General features: G+C 32.7%; 1 protein-coding gene across 1 annotated transcript; it reads right to left on the reverse strand.

Moving 5' to 3' along the window:
* Nucleotides 1-6,778: 6,778 nt before the first annotated feature.
* On the reverse strand, nt 6,779-14,197 carry LOC140828991 (probable sphingolipid transporter spinster homolog 2). The gene is made up of 16 exons (XM_073191918.1): nt 13,800-14,197; nt 13,222-13,353; nt 11,912-12,013; nt 11,507-11,611; nt 11,331-11,406; nt 10,868-10,942; nt 10,580-10,679; nt 10,441-10,503; nt 9,975-10,029; nt 9,743-9,819; nt 9,531-9,607; nt 9,275-9,388; nt 8,793-8,912; nt 8,436-8,564; nt 7,318-7,396; nt 6,779-7,069 (listed from the first exon to the last, which is right to left on the reverse strand). Exons 1-16 carry the CDS (start codon nt 13,979-13,981, stop codon nt 6,954-6,956), a joined length of 1,602 nt encoding a protein of 533 aa, XP_073048019.1. The 5' UTR covers nt 13,982-14,197; the 3' UTR covers nt 6,779-6,953.
* Nucleotides 14,198-22,272: the final 8,075 nt, after the last annotated feature.

Raw genomic sequence — 22,272 nt, forward strand, 5'->3', positions numbered from 1 at the left:
CATCGTTCCACATGATCCCTCAGTTTCGTCTTGCCCTTCTCATCATTTTTAATATGTTGTGTTCGACTTGCGGTTTTTGATCAATCATTGAGTAAACACCAGGCTTTCCAAATTTTCCAGCTTTAAGCTAAATAGTCTCTCATCCAATGTATTTCCCTCGCTACTAGAATCTACAAAAAAAATATTGGTATTAGTGAAACATTTGTTTTTTCAGATGAAAATCGGTACAAAACATTGAAAATGTAATACTGATAAATGATATTTCAGTATCAACTGTTTAAGATAAAAATTTGCGTATAAAATTAGAATAACTTTATTAATATCAGTATTTGCTACATGTCTTTGGGCACACAAAAATCATATATTAGTATCAGATGTTAAACAGTTGGTGCCAAATATCAAATATTAATATCATATTTTCAATAATTTGTACTGATTTCCATCCTAAAAGACAAATATTTCATTAATACCCATATTTGTTATATATGTTTGAGTACTCAAAAATCATATATTAGCATATGATCTGAAATATTTGGTACTCAAATATCATATATTAGGATCATATTTTTAATGTTATGTACTGATTTTCATCCGATAAAAAACACGTGGGCTCAGAGAATGCAAACACATGTTGTTGTAGATCATGGACCGCAAACACATAATTTTTCTGATAGAGATTTGATGCAAATTTAAATTTAGTGCGGTGATTTAAAGCAAATTTACCCTTGAAATATATCTTAACTTGTATTTTATTTATTTTTAATAAAGAAGCCTGTATTTGAAGTTTGAATCATAAACCTATCTACAATATAATATTTTTTTTATGAATTATTGTTTGAGTTATATTTTGACTACAATTTATTTTAATAAATAATCTATCTAGCTGAACATATACGACAACAGTTGATATTCTGGTTAAACAATTTATCGTATGGTTCATATTTCCCTTTTTTTTTACAATCCATTTATTTTATAATATTTTTTTACAGTTAACTCAATTAATATATTAATGATTCAGAATATATGTAAAATTTAGGAATTTTCATTTATAGTAATTTTTTGTGCTGGGTTACTTTAATTATTTTAGTGAATAATGATTTACAAATTATCATTAATGGGAAGGCACGTGTTAGGCATGCGTATCAGTTCCACGGTTCTGGTTCCGATTCCGGACCACAGAACAGGTTCGGAATCGGAACCCACTCCCAAGATTTAAATCTTGGATCGAATAATCTTGGAACCAATTCGATCTTGGACCAATTCGGTAATTTTTAGACCGTTCCGGTCCGAATCGGATCGGTTTCGAGTTTCGTGTCCGACTATTATTATTTTTAATATAAAATTACTTTATTAATGAATATTTTTTTATTTAGTATTTTTTATGTTGAAACAATACTGACTAATCATAAAAACAAAATAATTAAAACATTGATTTAACAATTGAACATATAAAATTCATCACGATTTATTAATGTTAGCATGGAAAATGTTTATGGCTTTAAATTATTTTTTTGTTCATTAATGATTCTTCCACATACTGAAAATGCTAATTCGGAAGCAACACTTGAACTTTGAACGCGTAGGATATCTCTTACAATTGCCGCTAACACTGAATAAAGTTAAGAATTTATTTTCAACCAATCAAGAATATTGAAATTCTCTGTAGTGTCAATATATCGACTTAGATAAATTTGGATCTCATTGTAATTTGTTATTGTCACCGGTTTTCCTTTAAACTTTTGTTGTTTCAAACTTTGAAAGAAGTTTAGTGCTCGACTTTTGCTTTTATATGTCGGCATCTCCTCCAGCTGCGCACTCGATTTATCACATTGTTCGCTAGCATACAAATTAAACAATTCTTGAAGAGAACGTATGATTGACTTCTTTTGATCGTCAACATTCTTCCGAAGAAATTAAACATAATATTCAAAAAAAAAGTCTAATCCTCATTGATTTTGACTATGATCAAGTAATGTTGTTAAACCATGCACAATTGGGATATTCTCTCAATATTTTAAAATTTTATTTTCCATATTTGAAACAAAATCATGCATAACAGAATCATCACGATTATCAATAAATTTATAAAACATATTGAAAAGTAAAGGTAAAAACATTGTTGATGCGGGGTAGTTAGTGCCAGAAAATTACTCGATTGATTCTTTAAAAATTTCTAACAAAGAAACACATTTACTCAAAATGTTCCAATCATCGTCAATCAACATTAAATATTCTACCGCAATATTATTGTAATATGGAGTAACTAAATTTTAAAAACGTAATAAAATATGAAACACATGATATAAATAATTTCATCTAGTTTCAACAAGAAGAGGAAATTTTTAAAATTTAATTCCGTTTGATTCGACTAGTGTTTTCCAATCACGTCCATGTCTTCTTTCACATAATAATTTCTTACATAATTTGAATTTTTCAATTATAGTTGACATATGATCATCACAAACACATTTAACACATAAATTGATAATATGCCATATAATCTAACATGAAGCAAATTACCTTCTAAAACTTGTTTTAGTGAATCTTTAAGATATTTAATCACATGAGTATTGGCACTCGCATTATCTAATGTGATCGACATTATTTTAGTTTGTATGTCATAAATCTTAACAACATTTAAAACATATCTAGCTATAATATATGCGTTGTGTGATGATTCTAAATGATCTAGCGCTAAAATTCTTTTTTGCATAATCCAAGTTTCATCAATCCAATAACATATAACAACAAAATGAGATTCATATTTAAAATTAGTCAAATTATCAGTTGTCAAACTATCTCTATAAGAAATATTTGAAAAATGCGATGTTAGTGTTTATTTATATTTTTAATAAATATCAAAGCAATATTTCTTAAGTGTGTGCTTAGAAATATTGTGAAAATCAGGTTGAATTGTACTATTAAATTTAACAAAACATTCTTGTTCAGTTATTATAAAAGATTGACAACATTTGGTAACAAATTTTACAATGGTTTTTCGAGAAATTTCTTTTGTAATTGTGAAAATTTTACCACTTGAAGGATTAATTTGTTGTTGTGTTGGTTCTCTACCGAATGGTTGTAGCGTTTCAGGGTCAAGTTTATGTATATTAACTAAATGTTTTTTCAAAGTGTCGGAACCATCACCCGGTTTGTAAAGATATCTCGTTTTATAAATTTTGCATACGACAAAAAAGTTGTTCGTACCTTGTTGTTCAATATCGAAGTGATCCCAAACTTTGCTTCGCTTTGCTCGGACTATCGTCGTGCTTGTTGACTTCGTGTTGCTTGCTCGGGTGGACGATGACGTCTTTGTTGGGGAGTTCCATAGCTTCTTCCTCCTCGTGGCCAGGTTCGACTTTATCAAAGTCAAGGATGTAGCCAAAATATTCATCAAAGTCGGAAACGTACTCACCTCCACCACCACCACGGTTTGAAGATAATGCAATTGAAATTTGAATCATTTATATGAGTAAATTACGAAATAGTAACTGAATCCACTGTTTTTTTTTTTTTTTTTTTGTGCAGACTTTGGCCCAAAGTCTCTTAATTTTTTTTAAATTTACGGGTTCAGTATCTGGTTCCGGTTACGGGCCGGAACCGGATCGGACTCGAATCTGGTTGAACTAGTTCAGAACACAGTTTTGGGTAGGGATGGCCACTTTCCCTACGGGTTTGGGGCCCCACGGAGAAAACCCGAAACGAGGATGGAGATCTCCAATTTTTTCGGTTTTTGGTTCAAGTTCAGGGATTTTTGTAAATCCCTAATGTAGTTTGGGGCGGATATGTGATTACTATCTCATTCCCGAACTCGTCCCGAAAATAATATCAATAATAAAATAATAATATTATTAGTATCAATAATATAATAATAATATTATTATATAAAATATTATAATAGTAATATTATTATCACTAATAATAATAATAGATAATACTAAGTTTTGGTTTGAGAAAATATCTGAATCCGTCATCGTTTTGTCATATTAATATTTTTGAACGAGGATGGAGACGGAGATGGGAAGTTGATAACCTGAAAAAACGGGGATCGGAGCGGGCATGAGGGTGCGAATGGAATTTGGGGACGGGGATGGGATGGCAAACCAAACCCGCCCCGCCCTGCCCCATAACCATCCCTAGTTTTGGGTCTGTTCACCTTTATCGGATCTATTCCGGGCTTAACTGCCTAATACGTATATCTATAAATCTATTTTAAGATTCAATTCTGCTTCACAAAATACCTTATTATTTGTACACAATAAATCTTTAAACCTATATCCTCGACTATTTGTTTAATTTATGAAATAAACCTTTAAACTTTTTATTTTGTTATAACTATAAATATATATCTATATACCTATAAAAGTGTACATAATCTACAATATTTTCCAATTGTGCATTGTCTATAATACCCTTCATGCAAACTTTAATAAAATAAATGACATAAATTGCTCACACCTTTTCCTCTTCATTATTACTAAAATCTTCTTCATTATTACTAAAACCTTTGCATCTAACCGTTGTATAATACCCTTCATGCAAACTTCAATAAAATAAATGACATAAATTGCTCACACATTTTCCTCTTCATTATTACTAAAACATTTGCATCCAACCGTTGTATAATCATATAATCATTATTTAGAGCTTATAAACAAATAATCATATAATCTTATTTAGAGCCTTATAAATAAATAATTTTCAAAAATTGCTGTAATTTTCAAGAATTGCTGATGACCTTTCATTCAGTAATATAATCATTATTTAAAGCCTTATAAATAATTTTCAAACATTGCATTAATTTTCAAAAATTGTTTTTAACCTTTCATTCAAATATTGCCATTAGTAATTTTTTTTTAGAAAAATTATATATCAGACAAGTTTTTTAGTGGAATCCTTCCTACAGAGGAAGAATCTATATTATTTATACCTATAAAAGTGTGCATAATCTACAATGTTTTCCAAATGTGCATTGTTTATAATACCCTTCATGCAAACTTTAATGAAATAAATGACATAAATTGCTCACACCTTTTCCTCTTCATTATTACTAAAACCTTCTTCATTATTACTAAAATCTTTGCATCTAATCGTCGTATAATACCCTTCATGCAAACTTCAATAAAATAAATGACATAAATTGCTCACACATTTTCATCTTCATTATTACTAAAACCTTTGCATCTAACCGTTGTATAATCATATAATCATTATTTAGAGCCTTATAAACAAATAATCATATAATCTTATTTAGAGCCTTATAAATAAATAATTTTCAAAAATTGCTGTAATTTTCAAGAATTGCTGTTAACCTTTCATTCAGTAATATAATCATTATTTAAAGCCTTATAAATAATTTTCAAACATTGCTGTAATTTTCAAAAATTGTTTTTAACCTTTCATTCAAATATTGCTATTAGTAATTTTTTTTAGAAAAATTATATATCAGACAAGTCTTTTAGTGGAATCCTTCCTACAGAGGAAGAAAAGAGTATGAGTGCTTTTCTCCGAACATCCATAAAATTCCCGTTGAAAAAAAAAATTCAGTTCAATTCGTTCTATATATTATTCTCATTATAATTTATTATATAACATAAAATCAATTGCTTGAATTTTAATTTGAGAAACAATTTTGAAAGTAAGGTATATAAGTTCTTAATTAATTTATTCGTCTAATATCACGAAGACTAAACCAATATGTTAAGACTCATAAGAACTTTTCTCAGGAAATGGAGATGTTTCATATTCTAACCGTTTGAGAAAATCTTTCAACCACCTAAAAACGATTGAAAACAAATTTAAAAAGCAAATATTTTTAAAATAATAATGTATATTTTATTTTCTTATTCCAACATTATACAATCACTACACATACAAATACATAATATATATATATTATCTATATATATATATATATATATATATTTGTAATTGATGGCTTAATGAAAAATATAAATTATATACTTTTTAAAAAATTATTTATTAACTAATGTATATGAAAATTAATTTATCTATGATATATAATTCTAAAGCAAAAGATAAAAAAGTTCTGTAGGAGATTCAATAATATTTAAATTGAATATTATAGGTTATATTTTATTATCAATATTGTTATTTCATTAGTTTTGATAATATTTTGATGAGTTAGTCACAAATATTTTAAATTGATAATTATTTGTCCTTAGTGTGCTTCACTTATATAAATTATTATTTATGCATTTATAAATTCTATAATTTGGTTGATTTTTATGTTGTTATAACTTATACGTGGTGCTTAGATATATATATTTAAAAAAAAATTCAGTTCAATTCGTTATATATATTATTCTCATTATAATTTATTATATAACATAAAATCAATTGCTTGAATTTTAATTTGAGAAACAATTTTGAAAGTAAGGTATATAAGTTCTTAATTAATTTATTCGTCTAATATGACAAAAAGACTAAACCAATATTAAGACTCATAAGAACTTTTCTCAGAAAATGAAGATGTTTCATTATTCGGCTTACAACGAAAAATGAGCTTCCAAAATAGTGTATCCAAAGGAAGAAAATAAACTATTTATACTAAAGTAAAAATAGGAAAAATGTATTTTACTAAAAGCGTGTTTTGTGAATCTTATTCTACCAAAACAATATAAATAAAAAAAATTTATTCAAATTATTTTTAAAAAATCAAAGTTTTATTTTTATTAAATAATTAATATACACGTGCATCGCACGTGCTTCTTGCTAGTATATATAAATATATGTTCTTTCCATTAAGTTTCGTAGATACAATAATAGCCAAGAAGTTTACTCATTTGCAAATAGGAATTTACTTATTCACATTGAAGGTTAAGGAAACCAAAAAAAAGGATAATTATTTACGAAACAGAATTTTTTTATTTAAAAAATAAAAATCGTGATCAAAACAAGTGCAAAATAAAAGGCAGCAAACTTCAAGAAAACTAAGCTGTTTCAACTGTCCTCTGATCAAGCAATGGAGTTGAATTTGCCTTGTCAACAGCAGCAACGGGATCCTCGTTATCTTCGTTGTAACGATCCACGCCTTGAAGGAATATGCCTGAAAGATTACAAAGAACCAACCTGAAAACGTCACATTCGGTTCATCTCCAGCATAATCAGAAAGCGGTCTTAAATCAGCTCAGTTCGATTCAGTTCCTAATCGTCCCTGATTTCATAGTCTTGACAAGGCCCCCCCAAAAACAATATGCATGTATCAAAGTACTCGTTCGATATCTTAAACCATTAAAATAAACGCCGACTCCAACATGATATAAAACAAATAACGAGTTTGATGAAAATCGTTACCTATGAACCATATTCCAGCAGCCAGGAACAGAATAGATGTTAAAATAAGAGCAGTCAACCTCCAATTATTAATTTTATCCTGCATAATTAATCTTTATTAGAACTGAATCACCAGAAATTCTCAAAGTTCTCTATCTTTAAGATAAAGCGGATGCTGCTCTACTAAAAGTTAGAGGTGGTGATAGTTGTGTAACTCAAAATTTTCGATCACATAACACCTCAAACACCATATTTCAATCATTGTGCTACCTAGGGATGTCAACTTTCTCCACGGGTTTGGGGCCCCACGGAGAAAACCCGAAACGGGGATGGGGATCCCCGATTTTTTCGGGTTTGGGTTCGGGGATGAGGATTTTTTTAAATCCCCGATGTATTTCGGGACGGATATGGAATTACTATCCACATCCCCGAATACACCCTGAAAATAATATCAATAATAAAATAATAGTATTATTAACATTAATAATATAATAATAATATTATTTTTTAAAATATTAATAATCTTTTTATTATTAATATTGATATTATCTCTAATAATTATAGATAATAATAACTTTTGGTTTGAGAAAATCTCCGAATTCGTCATCGTCTTGGCATATTAATATTTTTGAAACGGGGATGGTGACGGGGATGGGAAGTTGATCCCCGAAGTTTCGGGTTTGGGGATTCCCCGAACCCGAAAAAGCGGGGATCGGGGCGGGGATCGGGGTGGGGATGGAATTCGGGGATGGGGATGGTAATGGCAAACCCGCCCTCGTCCCGGCCCATTGCCATCCCTAGTGCTACCAGAGATAATTGTCTCTATGAAAAATTTTATTCCCAATAAATGCACCAATTATAACTCGTGAAAATTGAATGTATGAGCTTGGCTCAGATACCAATCATGGTTATGATAACTGAACACAAAATTTTCAAGACATGCGACTCTCTTCATACCATCTTTTAGTATCGGCAATTATTGCTTCCTACCATATTTTATTCTCAAAGTGCATGGTCAGTATGATGACCATGTAATGATAAATTGCCAATATCTGCCTCGACTGAAATCAAAATCTAAAGACCTACACAAATTACAATGGGTGCTGATTATAAGCATTCAAAGAAACTAAGACGCAAACCTGAAGAAGCCCGACAAGAGGAGAAGATGGCACATCACCGAATATGTGAATCGATACAGTAGACATGGCCATGGATAATGGCCGCAGGCTAGGCTTAACGCAATGCAGACAAACAAAATTTACTGGGGCCTGCAGTGGCAAAAGTAGATCTTGATAAGTCTGATAGCATTTACCGAAAAAATTCAACATGTTAATTTTACGAAATAGAAGAAATGATAGAGACAAAATCATTTTCGGCACCCTTTACACTTTAGCACCCTTTTTGAATTCCACGATATAGAATCGAATACTAAACAAGTACAGAACAGGTGACCAAAGGACAGTCGAAATCAAGAAGATAAACAGGAAAGACAATACCTGGGTAGCAAACACCAGAAGCTCTCCTATAGCAAACAGAGCCAAAAACACATAAAGGCTCTTGAAGCAAAAAGCAGCAAAGCAAAAGGCTGCTCCACATAATGTCGCCACTGATAGAAGCTGACACAAAATTCAAAATGTGAGCACTTTGTTGATTAAAGCCAAACATTTATGTATGGCATTATAAATAAAACGTGATTAAATAAAAAAATCCATTTTTGGTAGTTATTTAGCTAGAAAATATATATATAGATTTTTAATAGAGAATGCTCCCAAGAGGCTAGGGATGCATACAAAAGTTTCATTTACTATATCACTCTGCAGAAAAATGTCTTTTTACCCGACACAGAAATGAGTGCGCAGGAGTCCATGGTGCAGTGAATTAAGTTTGATTCAATCATAAATTGTTTCCATGCAAATTTCAAACTGATGAGACAGTAATAAGTGATTGAATACATGAAAGTAATGAACAAAAGGCCCACCTTAAAAGCATTTGGTAAAGTGGAAGTCATACGATCAAGAACCAAACCACCAGCTAATGATCCCAGAATTCCGCACAAAGCTGTAACACCTCCAAACATATAATCTGCATTGCTCTGGATACAAATAAAATATATAGTGTTGCAAATTATGTAAAGTCAATATTTCTTTTTTTGAAAAAGGTAAAGTCAATTAAGTGACAGAAGAAACAATAAATGGCTAAATGACAACATGTTATACAGGCCGTGAAGATGTTACCATGTGATATATGTTATAGCCTGCCTTAGGTCCCCAATAGGAATAGGCACCAATGACAAAATTATAGGCAATGTAACCTGCAATAGCCATTCAAAAAGAAAAATTACAAATACAAGGTGGCACTCTCAGTTTGCAGTTAATCAGCTAATGTGTTGGTTGGTAACTATCGTGTGTCCTTTTCCACCAGCAAAATCCACATAAAGAATATTTACCCAGAACATTCACCACGTAGACCTTCTCAAGACAAAGAGCTTTCATATTTCTCCCAAGTACTCTCAGACCTGACGAGCTGAAATCACATAAAACTCAGTGAGAAAGGATCCATTCATGTATGCAATTGACTTCTGACCCTTTCAGCCATAAACTTGATCAGGAAAAACATATTCTTCAATAAAGCATTTCCCATGGAGAAATCAAAATTACTTCTTGAAACTAACTTCTTACCATGACGGTTTTGAACTTTTGTCTGCAACTTCTTCTCTTCCTGAAAGTTCACAACCTTTTTAACCAAAAATACATTCATAATAATTTGACCACATGCAGCGAAATATAGACCTTCTAGGAAATTTTGAAGCAACAGGAAACTACAAAACTAACAAACAAGAGAAATTCAAAGGATATCCAATCGTAAGTACAAGCCAATTTATAGATCAAGAAAGGTTTATGAGAAATTTTACTCAAGTTCACTCACTAATATAACATCATAAGTGCCCTCAGAACTCTTATTTGACAATTGACCATATAATCAACTAATAATTCGGTACTGATGCTGCGATGCATCAATAAAATTTATCCAGCAAAAGTTGTCACCTAAATATCAAAAGCACTTTCTGCAAGTATTCATAAACGGGAAAATTTGAAGCAAATGCTTCTAAAGTTGTTTTGATCTGTGAAACATTAAACCCGATACCTTGATCTTCAGAGCCATCATCTACAGCTCTCGATGCTCTTTTAGACGCAGCAGGAGAAAAGCCTGTCAAAAGATGTCTGAGAAAATGGCGAGTAAATAAAAATGGGACCACAAAATTAAGCAATAGCCCAATATTGACCTTTTAGCTGTAAAGGCTTCATAACAAATCCTAAAATGACAAAAGGGAGCATCAAAATAGCCTCCACCCAGAATGCCCAACGCCAGCCATATTGACCAATCTACAAGCAACAACCAGAAAAAAATGAAATGGGTTCTATACTGAGCATAAAAAAGTGTCTTTACAATTGAGAAAAAATCCATGGAAAAATAAATATCGAATTCATGTGGGTAAACACTTGATCGGGCGAGAACTCATAATTTGCAAACAGTATGCACAAAGATTTTTGTCAGGCAGTTATAGACATACCCATCCACCGTAAACATATCCAACCGCAATACCAGTTGGTATACACATGTAAAATGCTCCCAGCCATGCTGTTCTCTGTCACAAGGAGTACATAGGAGCTAGTAAGGAGATTAGGCTGTAACATTAAAGAAGTATGCTATTGTTTTAAGTCTCAATTTCCTTAGAGTTTATAAGGACAAAATTGGAATTTAACAAAAATCAAGATTGGCATAATTAATGGCGTTCTGAGGAGATTGTCTTTTTCCTAAGCCCAAAATCACAGTAACGCTGGCACTTGCATTATTCTTGTCAAGTCAATGTGCTTCTTAACACTTAATAAGTGAACCAGTCACAATTAGTCACCTAGATTTTGGTATGATTTGACATAAATCTAACAAGATCATGGTCCTGAAAGAGTGTCGTATTCAAAAGAAGTGTGAATCTTATAGATATCTTGTGAGACGACAATTATAGATGGACAAACCTGAGCGACTGGAGCATTGTCATCGATGAATGGAGCTGCGAGACTTATAAAAGATGCCTCGCCGACACCCACCAGCCTACAGAAAACAAACATATAAAGGGAAAATTCATAATGATATAAACAAAGAAATAATTAGCACATACGACTTTGGTATGATTCGGACAAGCTTTACTTACATGCGACCAACTGCAACAGTCCAAAAGTTTTGTGAAAAACCACAAAGAGTAACAGCAAGGGTCCATACCGTCAAACCAACTCCAATAAGCCTAAAGGGATTGAAGCTGCAAAGTTCACATGGAACAAGAAGGTAATTTATTACCAAAAAAAGCCTTCAAGCCTTCAAGTAGGATGTTCCAGATATTTTCTAAGAGTTCAGCTCTTTTTTCTCAACCAATTTTTGTACACACAAAAAATTTGTAGTACAGATGGAAATCAAGAAACTGGAGAATAATATAATATAGAAGCCACAGAAAGAATAAATGATAGCGGAGAGGAAACGCCAAATTGACATGAGATGCATATGGATAGACTGACCAATAACAATATGGAGAAAAAATAATGAAAAAACAATGATTTATTGCCTGTTAGCTGAAGATGCAAATATGGGAGATGCTACAAGGAGTCCCACCATGAAAGCAGATGATATAACTCCATCCTCAAAATTAGTCAAGTCAAATTCACCCCTGCATAATTTTGTATAAGAAAATATGACAACATAAATATTGCATAACACATAAAAAGTTTTCAGTAGGGTTCCTTTCTGTTATTGAAACATTAACTAATCACATGGTTCATTTGGAATCAACTTATTTGGCCACAGCATCCAAGAAATTCATGTAGTAAGAACTACTAAAAAAATGTCACAGAAAAGTCAACAAATCGGCAATCTGTTAACTAATCACATGGTTTATTTGGAATCAACTTGTTGGCCACAACATCGCAGAAATTCGTGTAGTAAGAACTACTAAAAACATGTGGCACAAAAGTCAACAAAGTTACCAAGAAAGTAAACAAAAGAAGTAAAATAGAGTGGTAAAACACATATTTTGCCAAAAACACTGCACTGACTTACTACTAAAACACTTCAGCTTTTCTGCTTCACCTTTTACTCTCAACATTTTGTACTAAGTACTAACAAGAAAAACAAATACACTTTTCACCACATTCTATTCCATTACATGGCATTTAAAGAAAGAAGGGAGAGGAGTGAGGACCGATGCAGTAAGTACTCTTACAGTAGGAGAATCATATATCCGTTGATGCCCATAGTTATTCAAATAAATTGAAGTAAAAAGGAAAGCGAACAGGAATGAAGATAACAGAATTCAATTTATCATCATATAGCCATTGGTGCACATAGTTACTAAAATCAATTGAAGTAGAAAGGAAAGCAAACCGGAAAGACGATACTAGAATTCCATAACTAATTGCGAAGCTCCTGCAGTATGAACATTCTAACTGAGGCCAGCTTAATCATTAATTATTGACCTCCTGTGTCCCCTTGAATTATTGTTGAAGGTATTACAGAAAAGGTGTGTCATGGAGGGGAGTACCCATGCAAAATTTCCTGACATATCTTCCTTTGTAATGAAAAAAGTATACTACCTCATATTGCATGCTCATTAATCCTCCTATGACACCACAATCAAACTAAATCTACTAGAAAGATGGAAGCGACAAGTAAAACCTCATCCTAGAAACATGTAATTTTCCATTTTCCAATTTCATTGCGTTTCTGAATAGGCAATAGGCATGAAGAGGAGATAACAACGCACATAATATAAACAACATAAGAATGATCATAAAAAGGATGCAAGAAAACGAAAAACAAAGAGTGAACCATTGATTGTCACTCTACGGATTAGCAACCAAAATTGATATAAGAACTTACTGGATTCCACTGCCACCAGAGCATGCACCACTTTCTGAACAAGTTTTACGACTTCCATTAACACCATTACTTGCTATAGCACCACGATCCACGTAATTTATTAAGTTGATTATACAAAAGATAAAAAGCAACCTGCCAAAATAGAAAACAAAGATGAACGATGGGAAACTTTAATTGAAATCTAAATGCTGGAGTTCACAGATTGAACAGAATTCAGGTACTGACACAAATAGTTTTGTCAAATCAAGTCACACGGATGAGATATTCAATCAATACCGTCCATTAGACAACTTTTCAACCATCAACGTCCCATACAAAGGTAAAATAACTCCAATTTCGCTCCCAAAACGAAATTTTGCATATATTCATCGACCAAAATACATTACTTCAACATCGACCATTACCAGAAAGACAAACTCCCCAATTTATTGGAGGACCCACGAGGCAAAAAAAGCTCAAGATTCAAACTTTCTTGATTTCAGAACATATCCCACAATTCCACAGGAAAATCACAAAATATGACCCCACACAGACAAAAAAAAAACATGAAAAAGGGGTGCAGGCCACCCAAAAGATACCTTTTAGGCGTAAACCAAGAAGGGTTGACAGATGAAGATGTATTAGCTCTTGCCATGTCGTTCCCTGCTTCCTGCTCTTTCTCCGCAGGCACAACTGGAGATGGATGCTTCGGACTCGTGCTCGGGTTTGTTTCCGGGGTTGGGCCCTCACTTGGGTCCCCTGGCTTTTCCTTTTCACCCATTGCAAAAAGAATCAAACTTCCAATATATACCGGTTTTCTAATAATGTTTGACCACCGGTTCTATTGGAAGCCACCAAAGGATTCCTCCCTTTGATACGTGTGTGCGTCCTTCTCCTGTTCACCTTTTTTCAACCTTTGTTATTCTTGGTTTTTTTACTGCTTTTCGTTTATGGTAAACGGAGGATGTGAGATGTTTGAGGATGGAGCTTCTTGTTGTGATCCTTGTAACAAAAAAACTGATCTTATGGGATTTTATTCCAAGTTCGATTTTTGGACGAGATAATGAAAATTCTCCTATATTTATTTTTTACCATAAAAATTATTTTCTAAATCAAATTATGAGTTGTGTGGAATATTGTTTTATTGCGAAAATTTTGTATTTATATGATATTGTCTGATCGATCTCCAAATCATGTATATGCGCAGCTCATGCAAACGTAATATCTGTAAAATTACGAACAAAGTTTAAATTTAATCAAAAGTTTTAAATCGTAATATCTGTAAAATTACGAACAAAGTTTAAATTTAGTCTAAAGTTTTAAAATTCAAAATAAAGCGAAGATAAAATTATTACTACGAAAAAGTCTAACTAGGAGAAATTTTTGTAGCGTTAACTAATTTCGTGTTATATTCAAGACTAGCATTCTAAAATTTTGAAACTATTTAGCAATTTAAAAATTATAAAAAAAAATAGATAAATATGATAAAATAATAATAATAATGATGATGATGATGATGCATGAGTGATCTGATATTGTTGGAAATAAATTTGAGGGGAGGTTAAAAAAATGAAGAGTTGAGGGTATTTTTATAAAATAAGTAAGGTTTGATTTATGATAAGTTAATAGAGGAGTTGATTTTTAATTATTGTGAAGCTTCAATGAAAGTTACAATTATATCATCATCTAACAGTCTTAATAATGTCAAAATGTATAAATTAACGGTAAATTTGTGAAAAATACCTCTGTTAATATTTGAATTAAGATTCAGTACAACCATATTTTTTTAAAAATCAGTACCTGATAATGTTATAATTTTAGTTTTAACTCCCTACAAACCCAAATTTACATTTCTGCCATTTATCATTTAAATAAATATATTATTTTATCCACAAAAATTACATGTGTCTTCTCTATCTAAAATATAATTTTTTTTTTAAATATTGTTTCTCAATTATAATGGAATAAAAGTAAACACTTACATGAGGTTTCATATATTTGATTTCGCTATTTGAATACTCTAAATGTATAAGACAATACTATATTTTCGAGTAATATCACCACAAATTCGGTCATTGTTGGTCTTTTCATAAAAAAATGCATTAGGATCATTTATTCATGTCATTTTATTTTATTTTAAAAAAACATAATTCACCACTCATCATTAAATAAGATTAAGTATTTATTTTGACATACAAAGTACTTATTTGAAGTTCCAGATGCTTGATTTGGTTATTTGAATACTCCAAATATGTAAGAAAATATTGGACTTCGAGCGATCATCATAAATTCAGTAATTGTTGGCATTTTCATTGAAAATGCATTAAGATGACTTATTCATGTCATTAATTTTTTGAAAAAACACAGTTTCTCACTCATCATGAAATTAAAAAAATACTTATTTTGACCGATAAAGTACCTATTTTGGGGATTCCAAATATTTGATTTGGCTATTTAAATACATCAAATGTGTAGGAAAATACTTGAGTTTCAAATATCAAGTGACTTTTGATAGTGTCCTTTGTAAGGTTAAAATGTGATATCTAAATTGGTAAAAAAGAGATCGAGAGAGCTTGTGCTATAAATTGAATACACCCACCTAAAGTACAACTATAAATTGTCGAAAATTGTATTAGGTTCAACCCAAAAATTTGGATGGATTTTTAAAACTTATAACTCGTACACAAGCTATTTATTTCTCCCTCTGTTGCTTCACATCACATTTCTTCTTATCTTCTCTTTTTTCATCTATCTCTATCACTCTCTCAAATTTTCGAAATGTGTCTCTATATATATTTTTATCTTTCCTTTCAAATTTTGAGTGGGTCTCATTTGAGATCGTCTCACGAATTTTCTAATCTGTGAGACAGGTCAACCTTACTCATATTCACAATAAAAAGTAATATTCTTAGGATAAAAAATAATATTTTTTCATGGAAGACTCAAATAAGAGACCCGCCTCACAAAATCGACCCGTGAGAACGTCTCACACAAGTTTTTGCCTCAAATTTTTCATTTTTTGGTAGATTGTTCATTTTAAATTATTTTTAGCATTTAATAATATTAGTAATTTTTTATTTTAATATCATTGGAATTTTTGAATTCTAGAATTTATTTTGTGATTTTTAATTTATGATTTATACAAATTAATGTAATATTCAATAATAATAAAAGATGAACAAAAAAATGGCGCTTAATTCTTAATAATTGAATAGTCTTGCGACAACCATGATTTTTTAAATTCTTTTTAGTATTTTCAATTAATATCTAAGCTATGATATTTTTATACAAAATTGTATTCACACAATGATAAATAATATTCTTTTCATATGTAGATTATCAATTCAAAAACAAGGTTAAAGATTAATCAATTGATGTATTTTTTAAATTTTACAAACATGCATACAAACCCACATATATAAACATGTAAATATTAAACGATTTTACTTTTAAATAAGTAAATTTATTTATTAATATAAATATTGAAAAATTATTTCAAAATGAATATGTTATATATGTCAATTAATTATTGGTTCAAAGAAATTAATAAAAAAATAATATGTTATAATTAAGTACAAAATTTATAAAATCCTATAAAAAAATTCACAAAAATTTATAAAAATGTTGCAAAAAATCCTACGTGAATCCAAATAAATCTGTTTATAAATCTGTGAGATTATGTAAAAGTCAATAAAAATTAAATCTTGTAAATAATTCTACATGAATCCACATAGATCTGTTCATAAATATGTGAGATTCTGTAAAAGTCAATAAAAATCTATCAAATCCATAAGTCTATCATTTGAAAAAGTCATTAAAAATCATCAAAACTCTGGATTGAATACACTCTGCTTACAGTCAGAAATCATTCTTCAATTTTTTTAATTCTTTTTGTAGTTTGGATTTACACGTGCAATGTAGTGCCCAAATTCAGTACACGTATAACCCATGTATTTATTTAATTATTAAAGCATTTATTTTATTTTAAAACGAGTCTTAGTAGTACATGATTTATTTAAATTCATTATTTTAAATTAATTATGTTTATACGATGCACGTTAAAATGTTTTTCGAGTTTCATGTTTCAGGCAATTATTCGAGGCGGGATCGAGGGAGGACCGGGGACGATTCAAATGCGGTATTTTATTTTAAAATTTAGGAAAGGGCATTTTAAATAATTTATTTAGTTTAGCATTTTAAAGCCTTATTTAGGTGTTTAGTTATTTAAGAGTTTAAAACTTTTAAAATTAGGATTTTATTAAAGTTTAAAGAGTGTTAGTATTTTAAATATTTTTATTTATTATTTAATTAAGCAATTTTTCCTAATTTACTAATCACACACACACTTTTACACACATTAATAAACGCCTAAACACACACACACACATTCACATTTCCACTTCTCTTATTTTTTTTAAAAAAGAGCAAAACCTAGGGTCTCCTTCCCAAGTGTGCAGCCGCCCCTCCCTTTCGGTTCCAACAAGATTTTGTTGGATTTTCTTCAAAGAAAATCGTGACACGCTCGTCCCGGATCGACCCTCACTCCGTCTCCGCTTCGGTATCGCCGTTACGGTATTTCAAATTATCCAAGGGACGTATAATCTTTCTTTTGCTGCATCGATCATGTCATATTATGTGTTGCATTGTTTTTATGCGTAATAATACATGTGATGTGTAGAAGTTTGAGCAATGACGTTGGATAAATTTTGAAACGATTTTTAGATCTAAATCACGTTTTTACTGTCTTTTAAATACTGCAACTTTTAGGTCATGATTCTGAGAAAATGTTCAACGTGAAAATTGTAGAAATTTTCAATACCTTCGATTTGACAGTAAATTCGAAATATTTGGATAAACATTGAGTGAGTTATGATGTTTTTCGTGGGACTGCTCAAACTGAAATTTTCAGAAAATAGGTATTGATGTGTTCTTGAATTTTATTGTTGCAGGCTTCGTTGGGGATCGACGGGTGATCGTTGCTGCGTCTAGGTATGCTTAGTATGATGTTGGGTTGTTATTTGTTATGTCGTTTAGTGTCGATAGGCACTCGATTACCTTAAAAGTCGTAGGAAACGTTTTGATGTCAACTGCCACGTTTTTGAATGATATGCATCGTAGGGTGAACATCGGTGCTTTGGGAGTTTGTACGAATTTGGTTTGGTGTTAAGGCATGCTAGGATGGGTCTCGGGGTGTCGGTTCATGGTCCGTACAATCGAGTCTAGAATGACAAACATTGCGTGTTCAGAATTTTCGAGAGTCTCCAATTACCGCAGGTACACGGACCCTTACACGGGGTCGTGCCTGTGCTCTCTTCGAAGTGTCAAATTCCCGAGCCTACACGGACCCTTAGACGGAGCCTAGTTCAAGGTTCGTGTCCCTTCTTCTTCCCGAGTTCTTCTTTTGCGCACACACACGGACCCCCACACGGACCTAGACACGGGGTCCGTGCCTTCCTTTTTCTGCACGACACATTTTAACGCACGGACCCGGACCCCTACCCGGACCTAAGCACGAGTTCCGTGTCCTTAATATTTTGGGGAAAATTTTATAGCATGTTTGGAGTTTGATGTCATGGTCTAGTGCAATGATTTACAAGGTCGAGTCATGGAAATTTAAGAACGTCCTAAGGAAGGGAATGAACTCGTAAGTAAGCATGATTACCTATGTCTAAGTATGCAAGTTAAGTATGTAAATTCCGGATTAGTATTTGCAGCGACGGCCCCGATCGAAGTCCAACGAATCCCTCAACGCCAAGTAAGTATGTTGACGTGCAAAGAAAATATTTTAAGTTTTGAGGTATGCTAAATATCTTGTGACCAAATTATATTTAGGATTGGAAAACGTTAAATTATTGATAAGTGCAATTTATTGTACTTTTATTACTTGTTTTTAACTTGGAATTTTGTGATTCTTGAGCAGGTTTTATTTGAATTGTTGTTGTTTTTGTTATTGTAGTTTGGAAGCTTAGACATGAGAGTTTGGAGTAGTATAGTGATGAATTAGAAGGTGAAAAGGAAAAAATTTGACGAAGCAGGACCGCACCCGCAGTCCCTAGCACACCGCACCTGTGATGCAAAGTCGAAGCATGACCGCACCCGAGGTCATGCTAGGACCGCACCCGCGGTCTCACACGCTGAACAGGAGGAATTCTGCCGAACAGATACGCGCACCCGCGGTCCTTCCATTGCCACACCCGCGGTCATGCACCAACATCATTCCGGAAATTGTGAAACTTTGTGGACTTTGAATAAAAGTAGAGGAAAATGGTGTGCTACGGGGGGAATCTTGTCTAGACTATAAAAGGATCTCTTTTTCATCATCTAGGTCATATTGAGGAGCAAGGAAAAGAGTGGAGGCTACAAGGAAAGGATTGAAGATCAAGATCATCTTCTTCAACAAGTTCTTGCTCACTTTTGGACAAAAAATTCATACACTCCAAAACTCTTGTTCTAAGTTCTTCTTTCTTTATTTTTTCTTTTATTTGATATGTCTTGTTTAAGATTTATGTGTTGTTGTGTTATTTGTATTATTATGAACTAAATCTTAATTCTAGAGGAATGATGGAACAAAACTAAAAACCATGTGTTGAGATTTATGATTTATGCTATATAAGTTTCCTTTCTCGTTCATTTGTATTTTTCCAATCTTAATGCTTTCATTTTACTGGCCATATCTTGAATGATTTGTATGTTTATAAATTATCACTTGGAAAAGGAAATTTATAAACAAGAAAGGGAAAAATACATTGATAGTATTTATATAGTTCGGGAGGACATCTATTGCTATTAAAGCCATTAAAAGAAGTTAGTGCTTATTGTGTTATTTAATTTTAGATTGTTGACAGGGATGTTAATCTTTTGTTAGATAATTAGTATCTACTTAGCACTCGGGAGAGGGAGTAGATAATTATAGAATTCTTGGTTAATGAATAAGAAGGACATTTATAATATAGCTACACAAAATAGCACATGGTGGATAGTTGCGTGAAATCGGACCTCTAGATCTTTTATTCCATTGTTCAACTCTGTTTGGCACTACAACTAAATTTATTTTCAATTAAGTTATTGATACGAACAAATCTGTCAGTTGATTATTCTAAATAAAGTCGAGACTATTTTAATTACAAGCATTAATATAAATTTAAAAATACATTCCTCGTGGGATCGACACTTGTACTCAAAATTACATTTTACTATAACTTGACGTCGTGCACTTGCGAGCAATCAAGAAAACACACAACAATTATGAACGAGGACCAATCCGCCCGTTAAATTATTAACGGGTTTAGATCGTGATTCGAAAGCGTTAAATTATGAACGTGGACCAATCAACCCGTTAAATTATGAACGGGATCTCATGTATGTGGCAGTGTATACGTCCTTATCATCCCAGTACTGTGGTTTAGTCTGATCAGGCGAATTATGTTATGGGTCACTTTCTTTGAAACACCCTCTACGCAAAATAATGAAGTTCATGTATGTTTATGTATGTACAAGTATGCAAGCATGTTTATGAAAGTTTTTACGTTATGGCACGTCTATGATATGTATGAATGTTCAAGTTACTTCGAGTTCAAGTTTTAAGTATGTACGTTCTATTTTAAAGTTGTATGTGAGTTTTATTATGTAGTATTCGTTATCTCCAGTTTATACGTGTTGAGTCTTTAGACTCACTAGAGTTGATCGATGCAGGTGAGGATGTTTATGAGGAGACTGAATATGGGGGCCGAGGAGCAGGCTTGGACTGAGCGGGAGGCTAAACCCGAGGACCGCCATGTTTTAAGCTTTATGAAAACATTTTATACTTTTGTCAAACTTTAAACTTTAAAATTTTTGTTGCAACAACTAGTAATACGTACAGTTTACTTCTTTTTAGTCGAATTTTGAATGTTCACGTTTATTTAAGAAAATTTTTAATTTTTCCGCAAATTTTAAGTAGTAAAAGTTACGGTACGTTACAGTTAGTATCAGAGCGGTGTTCTTGTAAAGGGTTACGCCTACTGCCAGTCGCAAGAAGCTCACGAAGTCACATTTCAAGTCTATAAGTTTAAAGTTTTAAATTCATGTTATGTAGTAAGCATTACGTTTGATTTCAGCATGTCTATGTTTTAAGTTCGAGTTACGTGCATCTTGTGATATTAGTAGTATGTTTATGCATGTGGGTTTACGTGTTGGGTAAATTATTGGAACAATATGCCTCCTAGACGTGTGATTGATCGTGAATCAAGGGACGAGGATAGAGAATCTCGTGAGGAGAGGAGAGACTCTCCTCCACCTCCACCTCCAGACATGCAGGCACAGATGCTTGCAGGTATGACTCAGTTCTTCGCACAGTTTGCGGGGAACCAAGCTGCAGTAGATGCAGGGGCGAGGCCTCGACCGGAGGCTGTGTAGGTGAGATTTAGGAGGATGAATCCTAAGGAGTTTTCGGGTACCACCGACCCGATGGTAGCTGAGGGATGGATCAAATCCATCGAGGTAATTTTTGACTTTATGGAACTGACCGATGCAGATAGGTTCAGGTGTGCCACGTTCTTTCTGACAGGGGACGCTAGGCTGTGGTGGGAGAGTGCGTCAGTGGCAGTCAACTTACAAGTGATGCCTTGGAATTAGTTCAAGGAGGTCTTCTACTCAAAGTACTTTACTGAGGAAGTACGGTCCAGATTGACGAGGGAGTTTATGACGCTGCGACAGGGAGACAGTAGCGTGGCGGATTTTGTCAGGAAGTTTGAGAGGGGGTGTCATTTCGTACCCCTGATAGCTAACGATGCCCATAGCAAGTTGATGCATTTTATGGATGGGTTACGGCCGGTCTTGCATCGTGACGTCCGAGTTGCTGGTCCTACTACCTACACGGTTGCCGTGTCGAGAGCATTGGCGGCAGAACAGGATTAGAGAGATATCGAGGCAGACAGGCAGGGCAAGAGGCCCTATCAGGCTCCAGCGCAGCAGCAGCATCAACAACCTCAGTTTAAGAGGCCGTTTCAGGGGCCGCCATGGAAGAAGCCATATCAAGGACCGCCAAAGGGCAAGGGTCCAATTCAGCAGCAAGTGGCGCCACAGAGGCCAGTC

Source organism: Primulina eburnea, chromosome 1 (genome assembly GCF_022965805.1).
Source record: "Primulina eburnea isolate SZY01 chromosome 1, ASM2296580v1, whole genome shotgun sequence".
Lineage (NCBI taxonomy): Eukaryota > Viridiplantae > Streptophyta > Magnoliopsida > Lamiales > Gesneriaceae > Primulina > Primulina eburnea.

What these genes read in the sequence shown, in the direction of transcription:
- LOC140828991 (XM_073191918.1), bottom strand. Translation starts at nt 13,981, where the DNA reads ATGGGTGAAAAGGAAAAGCCAGGGGACCCAAGTGAGGGCCCAACCCCG. An exon ending in GATATGTTTACGGTGGATGG is followed by an intron (nt 10,680 to 10,867) that starts GTATGTCTATAA and finishes TGTTGCTTGTAG; the next exon opens with ATTGGTCAATATGGCTGGCG. An exon ending in TGATGGCTCTGAAGATCAAG is followed by an intron (nt 10,030 to 10,440) that starts GTATCGGGTTTA and finishes TTGGTTAAAAAG; the next exon opens with GTTGTGAACTTTCAGGAAGA.